General features: G+C 38.6%; 1 protein-coding gene across 5 annotated transcripts in view; it reads right to left on the reverse strand.

Annotated features, from left to right (window-relative positions):
- Positions 1 to 18104, reverse strand: part of LOC137945905 (uncharacterized) — a 94121-nt gene extending 76017 nt beyond the window's left edge. For all 5 annotated transcript variants that reach the window (XR_011111036.1, XR_011111035.1, XM_068791987.1 and 2 more), the window contains exons 1-6: positions 17821 to 18104; positions 17690 to 17732; positions 16361 to 16482; positions 15398 to 15505; positions 9985 to 10129; positions 9768 to 9859 (exon numbers count right to left, since the gene is read on the reverse strand). Coding sequence is in view for 3 of the 5 variants with exons in the window: in XM_068791987.1 (XP_068648088.1) it covers positions 9768 to 9859; positions 9985 to 10129; positions 15398 to 15505; positions 16361 to 16482; positions 17690 to 17732; positions 17821 to 18000 (690 nt within the window). In the remaining 2 variants the exon portion in view is untranslated. The remainder of the gene's footprint in view (positions 1 to 9767; positions 9860 to 9984; positions 10130 to 15397; positions 15506 to 16360; positions 16483 to 17689; positions 17733 to 17820) is intronic.
- Positions 18105 to 20312: the final 2208 nt, after the last annotated feature.

Genomic DNA, 20312 nt, shown 5'->3' on the forward strand with positions numbered 1-20312 from the left:
GGATACTTGCCCGATAATTCGTTCACATAGAATTTTCCATGGGAGAGACTTCTGATTAAATTTTCTATTGTTCCTTTCTTTCCATAAGTTCCACGCAATGTGCCCTACACAACAAGATATTAATATTTTCCCTAATTTAGGGAGACAAATGTTGACCAAAGTGAGGATTTTGTTGTGTAAGACTTGCGATGGGCAATATAGTATTCCTATTTTGTTCATAAGTTCAGTCCAGACCAAATGTGCGTATTCACAATGCAACAAGGTGTGATCTGCGGTTTCAGGAGACGTGTTGCAAAACGGGCACAGAGGATTGGGAGCATTAGTCCCTCGTCTTTGTAAAGCGATTGAAAGTTAGAACTTTCTTACGGCAAATGGTCCAGATAAAGAACTTTACGTGAGGAGGAATATGTAAAGACCATGCAAAGGCAATTGGATGTGTTGCTTGGGGTGTTTGGCAGGAGATCATATGGTGATACGCAGAAGTAGTAGAAAACATACCTTGCTTGTTCGGCGTCCAAATGAGTGTATCGGATGAATTTTTTATTTTCATTGTAGAGAGCTTTTTGACCAGGTTAGTTGCTTCCAGAGCTTCGATGTCATTCAACGCTCGTCTGAAATCATCACATTCTGAGTTCTTGACAGTTGATGAACACGATCATGGCTACCCTTGAGGCAGCTTGAGCCAAGCCACCAGTCCGTCCAAAACAAAATTTTACTACCGCAACCGATAAAGCATTTGACCGCATACTTGAAAATAGGGAGTTGGGCGATTTTCTTCCAAACGGGAGAAAACTGTAAAGTCTCCCTCCATCCATCCACCACCCATTGTCTTTCCCAGATTTAATTTTTACCATTTCGCGCCATAACAAATTGGGTTGCATATTGTATTTCCATATCCACTTCAAGAGCAAGGCCTTGTTCGTTGTTGCAATGTCCCGAATCCCGAGCCACCACATAATAATAGGTTTACAAACATCATCCCATTTTACAAGATTATACTTTTTTTCCCCATTTGGCCCATCCCATAAGAATCTTCTTTTTAAAAGCTCTATTCTGTCCCGAATAGAAGCAGGACAATGGTACAAAGATAAAAAGTAAGACGAAATTCCATGTAGGCAGGACTTGATAAGAACCAACTTACCAGCTTTGGATAAATATTACCCTTTCCAAGATGCCAGACGATTTTCAAGACATTCAACAACAGGGAACCAGGCGTTCTTTGTAGGCAATACCGGAGTCAGAGGCAAGCCCAGATAAGTGCCCGGGAGAGACGCAACCTTACACCCCAAATAACTCGCCATCGAATTTAGAACAGAAGATTCAATATTAAATCCAAAGATTGAAGTTTTTGCCCAACTTACCTTTTGACCAATTGTTAATTCAAAAATGTTCAACATTGCTTTCATGTGAGCAACTTGTCTCCTGGACCCTTCTCCAAAAAGTATTGTATCATTAGCATATTGTAGAATATGAATGTCTTGGTTCGGATCTTCAGAGACAGGTTTTAACCATCCCGAACATTTAACAAAATGGATCATTGAGACAAGGTACTCACCAATCAGAGTAAATATGAATGAAGATAGAGGGTCTCCTTGTCTAATCCCCCTGGAAGCTTGGAAATAACCATGTGGTTTTCCATTTACAAGGACAGAATAAGAAGGAGAAGATATAAAACTTCTCATCCAAAATATCCACCTTGTGCCAAAACCCATTCAGTCAAAAAGATAGTCAACAAGTTTCCAGTCAACCCGGTCAAAAGCTTTCTCAAAATCTATTTTCAGAACAAACCTTGGCAGAGAAGATTTTTTAAAAGAATGTAAAAGTTCATAAGCAGTAAGAGAAGAGTCAAGGATATTCCGATCTCAGATAAAAGCACTTTGACAAGGATTAATTACCTTTGAAAGAATGGCTTTGAGCCGATTTGCCAAGAGGCGGCCAATGATTTTATATGAACTGGAGGTGAGGCTAATGGGACGAAAGTCTTCAGGTAGCTCAGTACTTGACTTTTTTGGAACAAAAGCAATAAAAGACGCATCGATCCCTCTGTGAGTTATTCCAACTTGGTGGAAATTGTGAATGAAAGCACAGATATCGTTTTTTAACAAGTCCTAAAAACAATGGTAAAATTCACCATTAAAACCATCTAGTCCCAGAGCTTCATCTTTAGGCAGGCCGAGGACAGCTCGTTCAATTTCCATTGATGAGAAAGGCTTCTCCAGTTCTACTGCGTCGTCAGAAGAGATACGCTGGAATTCGAGCTGCTGGAGTTTCGGTCTTCTGAAACATTCTTCTGAATACAGGTCTGTGAAGTACTTCACCAAAAGGTTAGAAATGGAGGCACTATCTGTTATCACTTGGTCATCATGACGGAGTGAAGTGATATGGTTAGTCCTCCTAGCCGAAGCGATGGAATGAAAAAACTTTGTGTTTCCATCTCCTTCGGCCATCCATCGAAATCTAGAACGTTGTTTCCAACGAACAAACTCTGAGCAAAAAAAGTTCAAATATTCTAAATTTAAATGATTTCTAACAAGTAAATCAGAAGGAGAGATTGACCTTTGTTCTTCAAGTAAGTCCAGCTCAAAAATGCAGCAGTGAATCGATTCTTTCCGGGAAGCAACAGATATTCGGTGATTTTTTTCCCATAATCTGATATTTGCCATGACGGCTTTGAGTTTCAAAGGGAGAGCCCATCACGGGTTCGGATGATTTTTCTACTCAATCTACCAGTTTTTGAAAGAAGGAATGAAAGAATCGGCCAATATCCAGGCATTCTCAAAGCGAAAAGGGGATCGTTCCCATGTGACTGGACGAGTGTTGATTTGAATAGGCCAATGATCGGATCCGATTTTATTTAGGACTTGACCAGAGATATTAGGGAAAAGTTGGTTTCATTCATTGTTGACAAAAAACCGATCCAACTTAGACAAAATAGGGGGGGTCTGACAATTTGTCCAGGTGATTTTTTTCCCTGAGAGGGGGATCTCAGAGAGACCTAAATTGCTAATGAAGTCAGAAAAGGCTCTCATCGATGATGAGGTTCTGGTTGCAAGAGGGTTTTTGTCTGAGCAGAGAAGTGTCACATTAAAGTCTCCTCCTAGTAGCCATGGGATGTCCCATAATTGGACGAGTTGGAAGACTTCCTCCTAGAAGGGTGCCCGGTCTCGGTGTCATGTAGGCCCATAAATTCCAGCTAGCGCCCATGAAGTTCCAAGGTTGTCATCAAGAAAACGGAGGCCGATTGAGAAATGACCCGGCACAACGGAAATTGCATCAAATGCTTTTGGATCCCAGATGACAACGATGTCACTGGAATGTCCAATCGCATCAACATTGACCCACGCAGGATCAAAGTCATACCATAAGTCACAGACAAGAGAGTAGTCAGAAGACAGCAGCTTTGTTTCAAGAAGTATTGCTATTTTTGGCTTAACATCAAAAAGAGCTGCTTTGATGAGGGCTCGTTTTGACAGAGAACAAAGACCTCTAACATTCCAAGACAATTCAATCATGGAGAACGGAGGGTGGTGATATTATGTGTCGTCTTACCAGCTTCCAGGTAGCCTGAACAGAAGATTGTGGCCAGTTCCGTCATTTCCGAGAAATCCTCCCTTGGGAAGTTTTGTTCTTGTTCCAGCAGAAACAGGAGAAGATCATCCCGCGGACTGGCTGGAATGGCCATGGTTGGGTTGGGGTTTGGATTTAAAGTTGGTGGGAGGTCGAACCAAGTAGGGGGGGTTCCAGAGGCGAAGGCTGGAGGAAGTTCAAACCAATCAGGAGGGATTTCCATGGAGAGGACTAGAGGGGAGCTTAAAGTGGGAGAAGGAGAGGGGTGGTAGCTTTAACTTTGCCTTTCCCGTTTTTTTCTTCTTGGAGTAAGTGTAAGTGTAGGGAGTTGTGGCATACTTTCTTTCAGATTTTGTCTGCGGAGTGGTGGTAGGGGATTTTGTTTTGGGACTTGAGGTCTCCATGGTGTCAAAGAATGGTTTGAGTATTTGAAGGGGGGTGGGGCAGAGGATGGGGGGAGAATGGATATATAAAGTGGTTGGGGAGTGATTTGGGGGATCAAAGTCCCAGGTGGAGTTTGAAAAGTTGTTGGGATCCGATATAGATAGGGATGGAGAGGAGGGGCTTGACGGGGCTCGAGGAGGATCTGCATGTTGATGACATGTTGATAGCAAGTACTTGCAAACAGGTAATAGATAAGTTGAAAAGGGAGTTGTCCAAGAAGTTTGCAATGAAGGATTTGGGTGCTGCAAAACAAATCCTTGGGATGAGGATTACTAGGGACATTGATGTCTGGAAACTATCACAAGAAGAATATGTGAAGAAGGTGCTAAGCAAATTCAACATGAATGATGCAAAACCAGTAAGTACTCCTTTGGCTAGTCACTTTAGGCTATCTAAGGAGCAATCACCTTCTACAGAGCAGGAGCGAGCCAACATGGCCAATGTACCTTATACTTCTGCTATTGGCAGTCTCATGTATGTCATGGTGTGTACTAGACCAGACATTGCTCATACAGTGGGAGTTGTCAGCAGATATATGAGTAATCCGGGTAAACAACATTGGGAAGCAGTGAGGTGGATTCTCAGGTATTTAAGAGGCACTGCAGACTCAGCCTTATGTTTTAGAAAGTTAGAATTGAGATTACAGTTATGTAGATGCTGACATGATTGGTAACATTGATGGCAAGAAGAGTACCACTGGATATGTATACACATTGGGTGGTACAGCAATTAGTTGGGTCTCTAAGTTGCAGAAGATAGTTGTTCTTTCCACTATTGACGTAGAATATGTTGTTGTGACCGAAACCAGCAAAGAGATAGTATGATTGCAGTCTTTCTAGGAAGAATTAGGTCTCAAGCATGGGAAGAATGTGTTGTATTTTGAGAGTCAGAGTGCTATTCATTTAGCAAAAAATCTCGTTTATCATACGTGAACAAAGCACATACAGGTGTGTTATCACTTCATCATATCGGCTCTAATGGATGGAGTCTTAGCACTTGAGATCCATTTATTTCAATCTTATATGAAAATCAAACCTGGTCCTTAGCATCACTCCGAAAGGTAAAAGACCGGTTGGTTGTAGATGGGTGTTTTTGGTGAAACATAACCCGGATAGATCAGTTGCTCGCCTTAAAGCTCGACTCGTTGCTAAAGGTTATACTCAGTGTTATGGGATAGATTATGAAGAGACCTTCTTTCCTGTTGCCAAATTGAATTCGGTGCGTATCATCTTATTTATTGTTGCTAACTCATCATGGCCCGTATATCAATTGGATGTCAAAAACGCCTTTTTATTTTATTTTATTTTGAATGGTGATATACGTGAGGAAAGTTATATGGTTCAACCACCTGGTTATGTGGTTGAGGGGGAGTCGGTATGCCGGTTAAAAAAATCTTTATATGGGCTTAAACAGTCCCTTCGGGCTTGGTTTGATAAATTTAGTCAAACACTTCTATGGTTTGGTTTTCATCGGTGCTCAGTCGATCATTCAGTATATTTTAAAGATACTGTCAAAGGGAAAATATTATTGGTTGTATATGTTGATGATATTATCTTAACCGATGATGATGCTTAGAGCATACAAGAAGTGAAGAATATGATATGCCAGGAATTCAAGACTCAAGATTTGGGTATGCTTAAATATTTTTTGGGCATAGAAGTTATTCAATTCAAGCATGGGATAATATTGTCTTAGCGGAAATATATCTTGGATCTCCTTGAAGAAACAGGAATGAACGGTTGTCGACCAGTTGACACACCAATGGATACAAATGTAAAATTGTGTGCCACGATTGGAGAAGATATTGATATTGGCAAATATCAAAGACTCGTGGGAAAACTGATTTATCTCACAGTAACTAGGCCGGACATATCATATGTTGTAACTGTGGTGAGTCAATTCATGCACAAACCATAAATTACCCACTGGCATGCCTTAGAGAGAATATTATGATACCTAAAAGGAGCTCTAGGAAGAGGATTGTTGTATAAAAAACATGGGCACTTCAACATAAAAGGCTTCTCAAATGCAAATTGGGCTACATCACCTGATGATAAAAAATTTACATCGGGATATTGTACTTTTGTTGGAGGGAACTTGGTTACATGGAAAAGTAAAAGTAAAACGCAAAATGTGGTTGCAAGATCTAGTGTCGAAGCAGAATACAGAGTTATGGCCCATATAGTTAGTGAACTCTTATGGATTAGGACTCTTCTTACCGAATTAGGATTTTATAAAAGAGGTTCCATGGGTCTGCATTGTGATAACCAAGCAACCATTCATATTACTTCAAATCTAGTTTTCCATGAAAGAACTAAACATATTGAGGTGGATTGTCACTTTATACGGGACAAGTTTCAAACAGGAATAATCTCCCTCAAACATGTTTCATCTCAAGAGCAAGTAGTTGATATTCTCACTAAACCCGTTACACCTAAAATCCTATCTTTTATATGTGGCAAGTTGGGTATTTATGATGTTTTTTCTCCTCCAGCTTGAGGGGGAGTGTTGGAAGATGGGCTCAAGCGACAAGCTCAAGACAAGAAGCGCACACGTCAAAGGAGTGGCATGTGTAAAATATGGCACTTTCCATAAAGATGGCATAGAGGTGTAAATATGTGTTCCATTTATGTCTTTTGTTTTATCAAGTTGTAGCCCTAAGGGCATTGTAAAACTATAAATAAAGGCATTGGCTAAGAGGTAGAGTATTGAAGCCCTCTCCTCTTCTTCCCCAAATTTGTCCAGCCTTCCTCTTTCTTATTTGACGCAAGCCCTTCTTCTCTTAGTCCAAAATCTCTCTTCCTACATTCTTCTTCTTCTTCTTCCTCGTTGATCTAAAGTTTTTCTCATAGGATCCTAAATTCTACAAGATTCAAGGAAGTCAGAATCCGGCTGATATGTTGACAAAGACTGTTACGATTGAGAAACTAAAGTTGTGTGCAACTTCAGTTGGACTTCTCTCTGAGGATTGAGAAGTCGTTGTCACTGCAGAGGAGATATTGATGATGGATTAGTCTCCAAGTGGGAGATTGTTAAGTTGTAGAGCCTAATCAACGCCCTACGCTGAGTCGATACGCGGATCTACGATATATTAACTGTTATTTCATTAAGGCAGTTTGGGGCACCGCTATTAGGGTTTTATCATCACCGAGAAGGTTAGAGAAAACACTTGTAAGTGTGTGTGATTTCTCTTGAAAACTATTTTCATCTTTATAGTGGATTACTGCAGCAGCAAAAGACAGAACATAGTCTCACCTTGAGGCGAACCTATATAAATCTTGTTGTTTTTCGTGCTTGTTTTTCCTTTCTTCCGTGATTATTATTATTGCTCTTGTTAATTTGGAATTAAGGCGTCTAATTCCTAATAGATTACTACAACGGCGGAAAACAGGACGTAGTCTCACCTTGAGGCGAACATGTATAAATCTTGTGTTTTTTTTTGTGCTTGTTTTTCCTTTCTTCTGCGATTATTATTATTGCTCTTATTAGTTTGGAATTAGGGCGTCTAATTCCTAACACAAAGGTGGAAGATGAACCCAGATTACAAGAATGAGGGGAGAGAAAACCATGAAGCTCCAACAGAAATACATGTTCTTGTTACATAAGACTCTGCAAGACTATCAGCCATATGATTAACTGATCCAGGAAAATGGCTCCAACAAACAGTAAGACCAGAACAACAATGCATAATTTCATCAAAATAATGCCAAAGCCACCAAGAAGGAATAAAGGCACCGGAACACCAGGATGCAACAGTTACAGTTACAGTCTCCTTCAACAATAAGAAGCTAAGAAAAACACTTAACAAAAAGCGGAATGCCAAGAAGCAAAATCTTCTAATTTCTGTTTCCAAGATGAGGCTTTGTGCTTCTGGAAGGGCTGGAGTCCATGATTTGGTCAACAAGGGTGGAAGATGAAACAAGATTACATGAATGAGAGGATAGAAAACCCTAAAGCTCCAACAGAAATACATGTTCTTGTTATACCAGACTTTGCAAGACTATCGGCCACTGATCCAGGAATATGGCTCCAACAAACAGTACGACAAGAACAAATGTGCATAATTTCAGCAAAATAATGCCAACGCTACCAAGAAGGAATAAAGGCACCAGCATAACAGGATGTATTGTTACAGTCTCCTTCAACAATAAGAGGTTAAGAAAAACGCTGAACATAAATTTGAATGTCTTCAAGCAAAATCTTTTAATTTCTGCTTCTATAACATCACATCGACCAAGAGGACCTGAAAAAGTAAATTTACCTGCACTAGAATTGCTTTGATTACCCCTCCAGCACTAGCAGGTCCAGGATTCCTACAAAAGCCTATCCTTGGAGGAGGCTCCCAACTAACCACACAAAGAGAAGAATATGAGTGAAAAGTTGCAAATTACCATTGTCTCTTAATAATAGAATTGGGATAAAAAACAAACACCCAAAAGAATGAACCCATGAGAAAATCGGATGAATAGACATCTCAACCTTTCCTCCCACCGAGTGCTGAATACCATGAAAAGCCCTTGAATTCCTCTCCTTCACAAACAGCATAAAACAGAACTTCCCGTTTTCATGTGTTCAGCCTTCCAGTTAGGGTTGTGCCCCTTAGTCATGGTTATAAGAGTATTTGGCTTTGTTAATTTTTGTTTTTGTGTTTTGTCCACTTGGACTTTATGAGATGGTGTGCCAATCAGGGAGACAAAGGAGAGTTGAAGTAATAAGAGAGATCTGTGACTTCCTAGTGTGGCTAACTTATATAGTGTCCAAGCTGAGTTTCCATGGTATGTACTAGCAGCTTGAGCGGAAAAATACAGCACAAGTATGTTGGTGGTGATGAAGTTTAGTCCAAAAAACCATCCTACAAGTGCAAGCTCAAGTGGCCATTCATGGCCAAGAATCAACTTCACAATGTTTTATGAGATGGTGTAGAGCAAGTTAAATCCACACAACAATGGCAGGTCAGGAATCTAGTTGTGCATTTTAAAGACTAGTAGAGTGATCATTTCCCTTATGCTTAGAATGGGGAACAATGTTACTTATTTTGTAACAAGTTGAAACTATTTTATACAAATTTGACGGGGAGTGGTAGAAGATGTAATTTGGGTTTATTTAGTTTTCTGAGTTTTCTAGGTAGGTATTTTCTTATAAATTTTATTTCCTAGGGTGTAAGGGGTAGCAAGGCATTATTGTAATTTTATAGATAGTTTAAGTTGTACATAGGAGAGATGGATTTTCCAAACCCTAATCTCTCCCATCAGAATTTCACATGAAATATTGTCTCTCTCTCTCTTTCTTCTCTCTTTCTTCTCTGTACTTTCTCTCTTAACTACAGCCCTGCAGATTTCACACTTCTGAAGATACAATCCTATCATATGCATGATTTTCCATATCACTGAAATATATCACTTGTCAAATCATATGTATCAAACTGTGAGATTTTCAATAAGGGATGTATTGACCGATACAGGATACTAGGTCCTAAACCATGCCATCCATATAGGATTTTCGGTACCCAATACACAGTATCTAAAACAAATTAGAAAAATCATGGTTTTCGAAGGCCCTAAAAGTAAGTAAAAATAAACCATTAAGCGGTTACTTATTTGATAGAGTAGGTAGTTATGGACTAATAGTAAGGTAAATTAAACAGAATTATACAAAAGCTTAAAGAGAAGAAAAAAGAGGGGGGTGGAGAGAGAGAGAGTTTCAAAATAATAGAGAAGAAGAAAGTGAGACAAAGCAAGAACATTGTAAAAGGATATATCAGAAACTAAATGTGTGCACTTCTTCGTAAGATCTGGAGAATACTTGCCACCATTCAGGATGATCAACCTTTCCATCTCTTTCCGCTCATCTGCAAGGAGACTTAACACAGCATGCTTAAATAGACATTTATTAATAAATAAATAAAACAAGTACTTGCAATACTTAGGACTGTCTAACAAATGAAAGAAACGAAACAAGTAATAGCATTTATACCTGCTGGAATTCTGGTAATACTAATGATCAAACCAGTAAAAGGAAGAATCCTGAATGGCTCCTGGGGCACAAGGCGATGCTCATTCCAGCATTGATGTAACCATTGAATAGTAACAACTGGTTTTCTGAGAGTATTAAGGGCCCACTGCCTCAAGAAGAATAGATATTGCCAAGGTTATTCACATATACTAGTAAAATTGAAGGAAGTACAACATGTATTAGTAAATGAAAACCACAGCTTTCCGAAGGTAAGGAGAAGAAGACAATTTTAGTTTTGAATGGTGGCACGGCTATATTAAGAAAATAAAATAAAACATATAACAGAGACAACCAATAAAAGCCCAAGGCTGGGGGAAGGGGAAAATGTAGGAACAAATGAGCAGTTATCTAGATTAATTGAAAAATATAGGAGTATTCTAGTCAGATTACTTATCGATTTATTATTGTTGGATGATGAAACCTTGAAAGGTATTTTAGTATTTTACTCATGGGTCTTGTAGTAAATTGTCCCCCTTATGTCCTAAGAAATTTTATGTAATTTTTTTTGAAAAATATGAGAAATTCATTGAAAGGAGAAAAGATGTACAAAAGTGCGAAACATACCACTAATATACAAATCAAAAACAAACTAAGAAATGAAAAGAAAAGAATAAAGCCTGTAGAAAGTATATCAGAAACTTATAACAGCAAAGTCAGTAGAAACTCCGATGGATGTTGGACAAAGATTTACATATTATGGACAGTCCATAGTTGAAAGATAAGACTAAATGTAGAAGATTGATGGATAAATTGTTTTATGCAACTGTAACACGTCCAAAAATATCTTTTACAATTGGAGTGGTTAGTCAATTTATGGAAGAGTCTGGATGAGTTCACTTTGATGCATGGAGCACATGTTGAAGTATCAAAAGGGATCTCTAGGTCAAGGCTTATATTATGTGGCGCATAAAAATCTCAACATAGTTGGGTATTCAAATGTGGATTATGCAAATTCTAAGGAAGATAGAAGATCAACTAGTGGCGAGCATATTTGTTGGTGGAAATCCCGTTACTTGGAAAAGTAAGAACCAAAATGTAGTAGCTAGATCAAGTGCAAAAGCCGCGTACCGGGATATGGCACACACTGAATGTGAGTTGATGTCGGTGAAGGCACTTATGGCTGAATTTGGTTTTAATGAGTACCCATGGAGATGTTATGTGATACTCAAGCTACTATATTTATAGCTAACAACTCTATATTCCATGAGAGGACTAAACATATAGAGGTGCATTGTCATTTTATTAGAGATGTAATTATGTCTAGTAAGATTGTGACTCGATTCTAACTCCCCATGTGAGATCATTTGAACAACTTTATTTTTTTAGAGATGCAGTTATTTCCTCCTAAAAAAAAAAAAAAAAGATGCAGTTATTCCTAGTGAGATTGTGACTCCCCCATGTGAGATCATTTGAACAACACGAAGACTTATTCACCAAAGCTCTCCCAAAGTAAGAATTTACTATTCCATGTCACAAGCTACACCATGATATCTACACTCCAACTTGAGGGGGGGTGTCAAGAGATATGACAATAAGGGCAAAGTTGTAACTACTCTAATTTTATAAGCTTTTGTTGAATAAAGGGTAAATTAGTAAAAATTTACCCTTGGTGTCTTGGTGGTATATACAGGTGGTGACGGGCACATCTTGGTGTCTTGGTGGTATATACGGGTGGTGACGGGCACATCTTGGTGTCTTGGTGGTATATACAGGTCGTGTCTCTATAGGCGTCGATGTTCATTTTGGGACAAGTTGTCTCGTTGCTTGGATGACTAGAATCAACCATGGTCACTAGTTGGCGATTTCAACATGATTAGATTTTGCAACGAGAAGTCATCCCCAGCCCCTCGTACCACATCCTCTATGAGGAAATTTTGTGACTTCATTGGTGCTTACGGTTTGGTTGAGATCCCCAATAATAGAAATCTTTACATGAAGCAGCAGAGACATCCAATTCAATCGAAACTGGATCGTTTTCTTGCCACCAATGACCGGCTCCTAACTTACTCGGGAACCTCGGCCTACACTGCTAGAAAAGCGACCTCTGACCATTAGCTTGATTTCAAGTCCATATTATAAGTTGATCTCTCCATATAAGCTTATCTCACGTCCTCAAGCTATTATACCACACATCATTACCAAGAAGCAGTGTGCTTTCAAGAAAGAGAGGATCATTCTTGATGTAGCAATGAATGTACACGAAAGTTATTGATTGCTTCAGAAAATGCAATCAGCCAAAGGTAATTTTGAAGTTGAACTTTGAGAAAGCTTTCAACCATGTTAGCTAGCAGTTTTTAGACTCAATGATGGCATACTTGGGGTTAGGCGACAAATGATGCAAATGGATATTCAATTGTATCTCTTCTACCCAATATCCGATACTCATCAATGGCAGTGTTATGGCTATTTGAAGAGTACAAGGGGTCAGACAAAAGGAACCGATCTCCCCTTCCCTCTTCAACATTGTTGCCCCTCAGTGGCAGAGGAGCTCACTGGCCTTTTCAAACTTGCTCAAGATTCAAACTGGCTCAATTCCTTATTTTCGAATGATTGTCTCAAAGCGCCCATAATCCAATATGTTGATGATACAATTATCCTTGGGAAGGATCCCTGGAACAAGTAACTCGCATAAAGGCCCTCTTGCGTATATTTGCAATTATTTCTGGTCAAAATATCAATTGGGGGAAATCAATGAGTTCAATTTGAATCCAGAAGAATTGAGTGTACTCGCCTCTCGGTTTGGACGCCTATAGAGACACGAAACATACTTGGGACTTCCGCTCTTTAATGGGAGAATCGATCGTGCTCTCAGGAATCCAGTCATCGAAAATTACACATCAGACTGTTTATTTGGAAGGGGTGTTTGATTTCTATGGCAAGGAGATTAACTCTTATCAAGGCTTGTCTAGCTGGCATACCAGCTTACTACCTCTCTTTCTTACACTGCCCAGCAAAAAACTTCCTTCGGAAAGGCACTAGCAATAGCTTCAAACATCACCTTGTCCGATGGAATGATGCTTGTATGGAGAAGAAACAAGGGGAACCAGAAATCAGGAAATCAAAGTAGGAAATTTTGCTTTCCTCTCTAAATGGTGTTGGCGTATCAACACACAATGGAACCTTCCTTGGATCCCTTTAGTTTTGAAGATGGGAAGACAATTGAGTCATTGGACTCTCAACAGCAGCAATCCTACCCAGTTATCTCCAGTCGGGAAGCATATTTACAAGAGATTCCCCCATATTGCCTCCCATGTTAGATTCTTCGCTCTCATATTCATTTCTAGTATGACCTCTGGTTTAATGATCACTTAACAGACCAGAGTCCTCTCCTATTCAACCTGGCCTCCTGAGGCAACCATTGACAAGCTCGCCATTCATGGCTCGCTTCGTGAGATCGACTAGAGTCATCATTTTCGGCAGATCCTTCATGATGATGAAGCTATGTAAGCCAGTCTCCTATTGGAACAGATGAATACTACTACATCCTTCAAGATCAACAATGCTGATGAGACTGTCTGGTGGCCGGACAGCCATGAAACATTTTCTGTAGCAACTTGTTACGCCTCCTAATGCTCTACCAGCACTCCTCCTTACACAGCTGCTAGGTCTTGGAAACTTTCACGCAACAAAAGCAAACGTTTCATTTGGAGTGCCCTTCATTTTCGTATCCTTGGTTGCATTAGCTTGAAACTAGAGCTGGAATTAAATGCTCTAGAATTTGTAAATCATTTGTATCAGTTCAACAATTATTCTGGAGCTTTAAATTTCAAATCCTCTATTTGTTTGAGCTGAATTTTAGCAACTCAAGTATCATACAACTCTTATTTTCAAATCCTTAAGTGCACTTGGTGATTTCTAGCTGAACTTGTACCTTTAACTTTAAAATCATTAGTTGAGTTCAGCAATTCACTTGGCCTATTATAATGAAATCAATTACTTCATTGTGGCAGTTTTCATTTGGGTTGTATTTTAAAATATTTGATGGGGTTAGCAAATTAGTCTCGAGTTAAAATCAAAAGAATTAGCATAACCTTCGAGTTATTACTACTGTAGAGAGCACATAGGTAGGGTGTATTTTTGTTTGAGCTTTTCATTGTAAAACTAGCCTATTGAAGAGGATTTGTCTATGCTAAAAATTGTTAGCAAGCAAATCTTGCATTATTCTGGGCCAAACCTTGTGTATACTAAACCAAATTCTCAGCCCACATCAGTTGGCAAGCCTTTGTGGTTGTGGTTGTGGTTGTGGTTGATCTACTAAAAATCCTTTTGTGATTCTAGGTTTGTGTACCCTAGTTAAGCCACTATACAATCCCTTTGTGAGTATAGACTTATGTACAAATACTCAACAGGGCACAAACTGGGTAAAAGTTCAGGCAAACGTCCTACTCTGATACCATGTTAAGTTTGATCTAGTTCTAACCCAAAATGACAAGCCACTTAGGAGGCTATTTCTCAACCTCATAAAACAACAATTTCTTAGCATTCATCTACATGGGACTATTTCCACTAATACTTTCCCTCAAATCCAAGCTAACACATGCGGATAGCACACCAAAGACATGGACAAAACATAAGGAACACATATGCCATATGGCACAGATTGGATTAAGATTGAGCTTAGTTCCATCCTAAAATGACTAGCCACTTAGGAGGCCTTTTGTTCAACCTTATAAGTCAACGGTTTTTCTTAAAAAGTTATCTTTGTGGGACCCTTTTAATTAAAAACTAAAACTCAAGTATTCCTACTGGCAACTAAAGAGAAACGAGCTCTCCCATGTGCGCCCTCTCACCAACCCTAGATAGAACATCTTATTTTGTTTTGCGATCATTTTAAGTGATTTTTTGTTTTCTTTATTCTTATCCAAGATCAAGGTAAAAATCAAGTGAAAACAGATTATAAATTGTTTCAACAGTTCCACGTGCGTACTTCATAGTACTATTTTCTGTTCTTCCTAAAGGCTGTACCAAGGGGTTTTGCATCCAGCTTACAATGGAAATTTTACAGGTTTGCCCTTGATGCTGGACACCACTAAAAGTAATAGAAATTGTAACATACACACATATAACTTGTCCTGGCATAAAATCTTTCCGTAATTATTTTACCGTCACTCAGAAACAATAAAAAAAAAAAAACAGCCAAAGACTTTAGTTTTCAAAGAAAAGCAGAGAACTTGATTTTTTTTTTTTTTGGAATGGTAGAACTTGAATTTTATATCAAATCCTTTTCTATTATCTTTAATACAAATAATTATGACACCGTAAAAAAGCATAGCATGTGAGAATATTGATTGCACCCAAAAGGTAGTCACATAAGATAAAACTGATAGCATTTTACATGACTGATTCCTTTTAGAAACTCACAGAGATATTACACCTTATACTTGGCAGCTAGAACACTCTTTGCAATGACAAAGGTAACTTCCAAGGATGCCTTGGGATGCAACACTCCACCCATTGCATTCACAAGTTTCTCAATCTGAACCTGAAAAAATGACAAGAATATGCACTAATTGTGATTTGAGCATTAGAAATATGAGTTTTGCTGGAAATTACGACTCCTGAAGCATTGTGTATGAAAGAATTAAGAAATATGAGGCAACCATGTTTTCTACTAAAAGAATTCTACTTTTAGTAAGATGAGGAAAATGTTTGGTCTAGTATGTTGCACTAACCTCCTGTTTCATGGACAAGACTTCACATTACTACTACGAAAAGTATTAGGACTAGATAAAAAAAAACAAACAAAGGTATTATGTACTTTAATTTGAAAAGTAAAACTATAAATAAACAAGAAGGAATTAAGATCTACTTCAGTATGGATCTTCTCCTTCTTCCTTCTCCCTGTTCTCTTTTCTTTTTGACCCCCACTTCCCTCTTTGGGCCACAAAAGGCTTTGGGCTTTCTCATGACAAGATAAAGATCTTGAAAATTGAACCCCATTGTATGAGCCATCACCTACAGCTTTCACAGATTTGACTAGCAAAACCAAAAAGTTTTACCAATTGAAAGTGAAATATGCCAAATCAGAAGGCTACACATTTGATTACTAAATTGATCCCTTTCATTTGGAACAAGCATAAATGAAAGCCTGACCATTCAAAACTGGATTTCTGATCTAGCCAGCCATGCATAGATCAGCATCTACGTCTTTCTATGCTAATACCTCCCCTAATTATGCTAATATTTTTAATACCTTCATATTTACGCATAAAAAGGCTTAGATGTGATCCAATTAAATATCAGGGTCAATTTAACACAAAAACAAAAAAATGGAGAAGTCCATATACCATCATATTTAAAAGAGAAATACATCAGATACAGTGAGCAGTTATCACACCTTTTCATCTTTTTCAAACCCTGAAGCAAGTACTTTAGCCCCATCCATTGCAAGGCAACAAGTATAGCCTTGTTTAGGTAAGCTTCTATGCTCTTTAGCACAGGAAAATATACACTGTGGGCCTGCCAAATAACAGAAACAGAAATCACCTTCTTTTTACCAACAATGTTGTGTTTCAAAAAGAAAAAGAAAGTAAACCTGTCAGTATTAGGGATCATGAGACTGGGAAAAAATTAAAGACTGCTACGTTTAGAATGTAAACAAATTAAAAAAAAAAAAAAAAGCTACCCTTGAGATGAAGTAATTACCCAGAGAAAACATCCGGACCTAATACACTTCATCTCCAACCAAGAAGATTTCATACGCACCTAACAACAGTCAATTTCATATAGACCAAATAAAATACTCACAACCAACACACTCTAGAGCTGTCTCGTCCCCTTCACTATTTCAGGAAACGAGGTTAAAAAAAAAAAGTACGCTGCTGAGCAGCAATGTCCTTGACAACATGTGAGGCTGATGTAAATAGACTTAAAAAAATGTGGTATCCATTATTTGTATTGATGCTGCATGATCCCAAGATTTATACACATGGATGCTTCCAGAGCTTGTTTATTCATGATCTATGAGAAAGATTTATGTTCTGAGGAGACTCACCCAGAGGGTAAACAAACTCAAATAAGATTTACGTTCTACAGCCATTTCAGTGCAAGCATCCTATTTCAATTCTTGCATTACATAAATCTCCATCTACCATAACCTCACAGACTATCATCCTAGAGGAACTGTTTTGATTTATTACTAACTAAAGATTCAATAATTCAGCTGTTGCCTCAAATTTTCTGATTGACAAATGCTAAAGCTGAGACACCAAAAATCTTTCACTGTTTAGTGAGCCTTAAAAATCAAAATAAAGCACTCCACAATAATTTTAAAAGTTTGAAGGATCCCATTCAACCGTGACCACTTCAACAATTTTTGGTCCTCCTAAATGAAACTCCATCTAGGAGCATTAAGGCTTCAAACCCATCTATCAATACTTCCACTTATTAAATAAATCGAGGCCACCATATTCCCAGTGGATCGTCTAGTACTGTCAAAAGCAACAAATCGAATATGATGTACAAAAATTGAAAGAATTTAGAAAACAATGAAGGAAACATCTCAGAGGTATAAATGAAGAAATAAAACAAGAGGAAACTCTACACAACAAAGTTGAAATAAGAATTCGAATCATTAATATCACCGGTAAAAGGTTGCAGCACACAGAGAAATTAAAAAGAACAAACTGGAAATAGTGTACTATTGAGAAATAGCAAAACACCATACCAACTAGACTACAGCCTTTCGCCCTGAGGTCCTCAAACTTTTCCTGAAAATACCAACGATGGTTTTCGTTAATTAAAAAAAAAAAAGTGAAGCGCAGAGAGAGAGAGAGAGAGAGAGAGAGAAAGCGTCACATGGTCCATAGAAGAAATGACGTGATAATCATGAGGCCCGGCACGGGAGGGGTCACAGCACAGGAAGATTTGCGCGCCATTGAGCCTGAGAGCGTCATGGAGAGCGTCGAAGAGCTCAGGCGGGACGAGGCTCCTCGAAAGAAAAATGCTAGTGCCATTGAAAACTGGACTCGTCGCCATCAGAATCGCGAACTTCTACTACGTCGCATATCTTAGTTTGCTTCTCACGGTTCCGAAGCTTGAAGAGTTGTATACTGCTGATTCTTGGATTCTATGCTACACTGCTAAACCCCTTCTCTCCAAAAATTGTACGGTGAGGATGACTAAACCGCTTTAATGGATAGCTGACGGCTGACGGCTGACGGCTGACCGGCTGTTCACCCACGGCTCCTCTGGGGCATTCGTTCGGGTTTTGGCTAACCCGATTCAAACCAACCCGAAAAGCCCATGTTCGAGTTTCAGGTTTCATCCCAAGTGGTCAGATATAATACAAGGAAAAAATCTATTAGGTTTCAGGTTGATGACGAGGTAGGGATACGAAATGGGGTAGAAACTGAGCAGGGATGGGTTGGTTTAAGTCATATTTATGGGGACAAAGCAGGAATGAATTGGGTTATAGGGATGGGTTGGGGATGGGCCCGGGATGGGGTGAGGTCAGGTTGCACGGATGGGGATCTCGTCAAGGTCAGGTTTGAGGTTTTGGGTTTTTTTGGTTCAAGGTTTGGGACAAGGGTTGGGAATCAAGTTTGGGTTTTAGTAAACCTGATCCCCATCTAACCCGTGCCCACCCCTAACAATGGGTATGGAGTAAAGGTAAGAAAGTTTAACAAATATGCAACTGAACGCACCCAATGAAACAGTTTTTCAATGTTATAAAAGTTCATTTGGTTACTAACCTACTAAGGAACTCAAGTCTGGTGCAACTTGATTCATTATGTTTGATTGAAACTTGATCCCAATCTGACCCGTGCCCACCCCCTAACAATGGGTATAGAGTAAAGGTAAGAAAGTTTAACACATATGAAACTGAACCCACACTATGAAACAGTTTTTCAATGTTATAAAAGTTCATTTGGTCATTAACCTACTAAGGAACTCAAGTCTGGTGCAACTTGATTCATTATGTTTGATTGAAACTTGATCTCCATCTAACCCGTGCCCACCCCCTAACAATGGGTATAGAGTAAAGGTAAGAAAGTTTAACAAATATGCAATTGAACCCACCCTATGAAGCAGTTTTTCAATGTTATAAAAGTTCATTTGGTCACTAACCTACTAAGGAATTCAAGTCTGGTGCAACTTGATTCATTATGTTTGATTGAAACTTGATCCCGATCTAACCCGTGCCCACCCCCTAACAATGGGTATAGAGTAAAGGTAAGAAAGTTTAACAAATATGCAACTGAACCCACCCTATGAAACAATTTTTCAATGTTATAAAAGTTCATTTGGTCATTAACCTACTAAGGAAGTCATGTCTGGTGCAACTTGATTCATTATGTTTGATTGAAACTTGATCCCAATCTAACCCGTGCCCACCCCCTAACAATGGGTATAGAGTAAAGGTAAGAAAGTTTAACAACTATGCAACTGAACCCACCCTATGAAACAGTTTTTCAATGTTATAAAAGTTCATTTGGTCACTAACCTACTAAGGAACTCAAGTCTGGTGCAACTTGATTCATTATGTTTGATTGAAACTTGATCCCGATCTAACACAATGGGTATAGAGTAAAGGTAAGAAAGTTTAACAAATATGCAATTGAAACCCACCCTATGAACAGTTTTTCAATGTTATAAAAGTTCATTTGGTCACTAACCTACTAAGGAGCTCAAGTCTGGTGCAATTTGATTCATTATGTTTGATTGAAACTTGATCCCAATCTAACCTGTGCCCACCCCCGAACAATGGGTATAGAGTAAAGGTAAGAAAGTTTAACAAATATGCAATTGAATCCACCCTAAGAAACAGTTTTTCAATGTTATAAAAGTTCATTTGGTCACTAACCTACTAAGGAACTCAAGTCTGGTGAAATTTGATTCATTATGTTTGATTGTAACTTGATCCCATTCTAACCCGTGCCCACCCTCGAACAATGGGTATAGAGTAAATGTAAGAAAGTTTAACAAATATGCAATTGAATCCACCCTAAGAAACAATTTTTCAATGTTATAAAAGTTCATTTGGTCACCAACTTACTAAGGAACTCAAGTCTCATGCAACTTGATTCTTTCATGTTTGATTGACATTTGACCCAATGAGACATCATCTATTAGGTCTCGAGGGTACATGCCTAAAAGAAATTGAATAGGTTCGGGTCTGGTTTAATTTTTTTCATTCGGGTTTGATTGACATTTGAACCAATTTGACATCATCTATTAGGTCTTGATGGTATACATCTAGAAGGGGTTGAATAAGTTTATGTATATTATTTTCAGCTTTAACCTCTTGATACTAACCTTAATTTTTCTCTAAAGAGTTGATGCATTTG

This window comes from Aristolochia californica, unplaced genomic scaffold (assembly GCF_029961685.1).
Source record: "Aristolochia californica isolate CCGP_79_NKW_82.1479 unplaced genomic scaffold, dmAriCali1.0.hap1 SCAF_12, whole genome shotgun sequence".
Taxonomy (NCBI): Eukaryota; Viridiplantae; Streptophyta; class Magnoliopsida; order Piperales; family Aristolochiaceae; genus Aristolochia; species Aristolochia californica.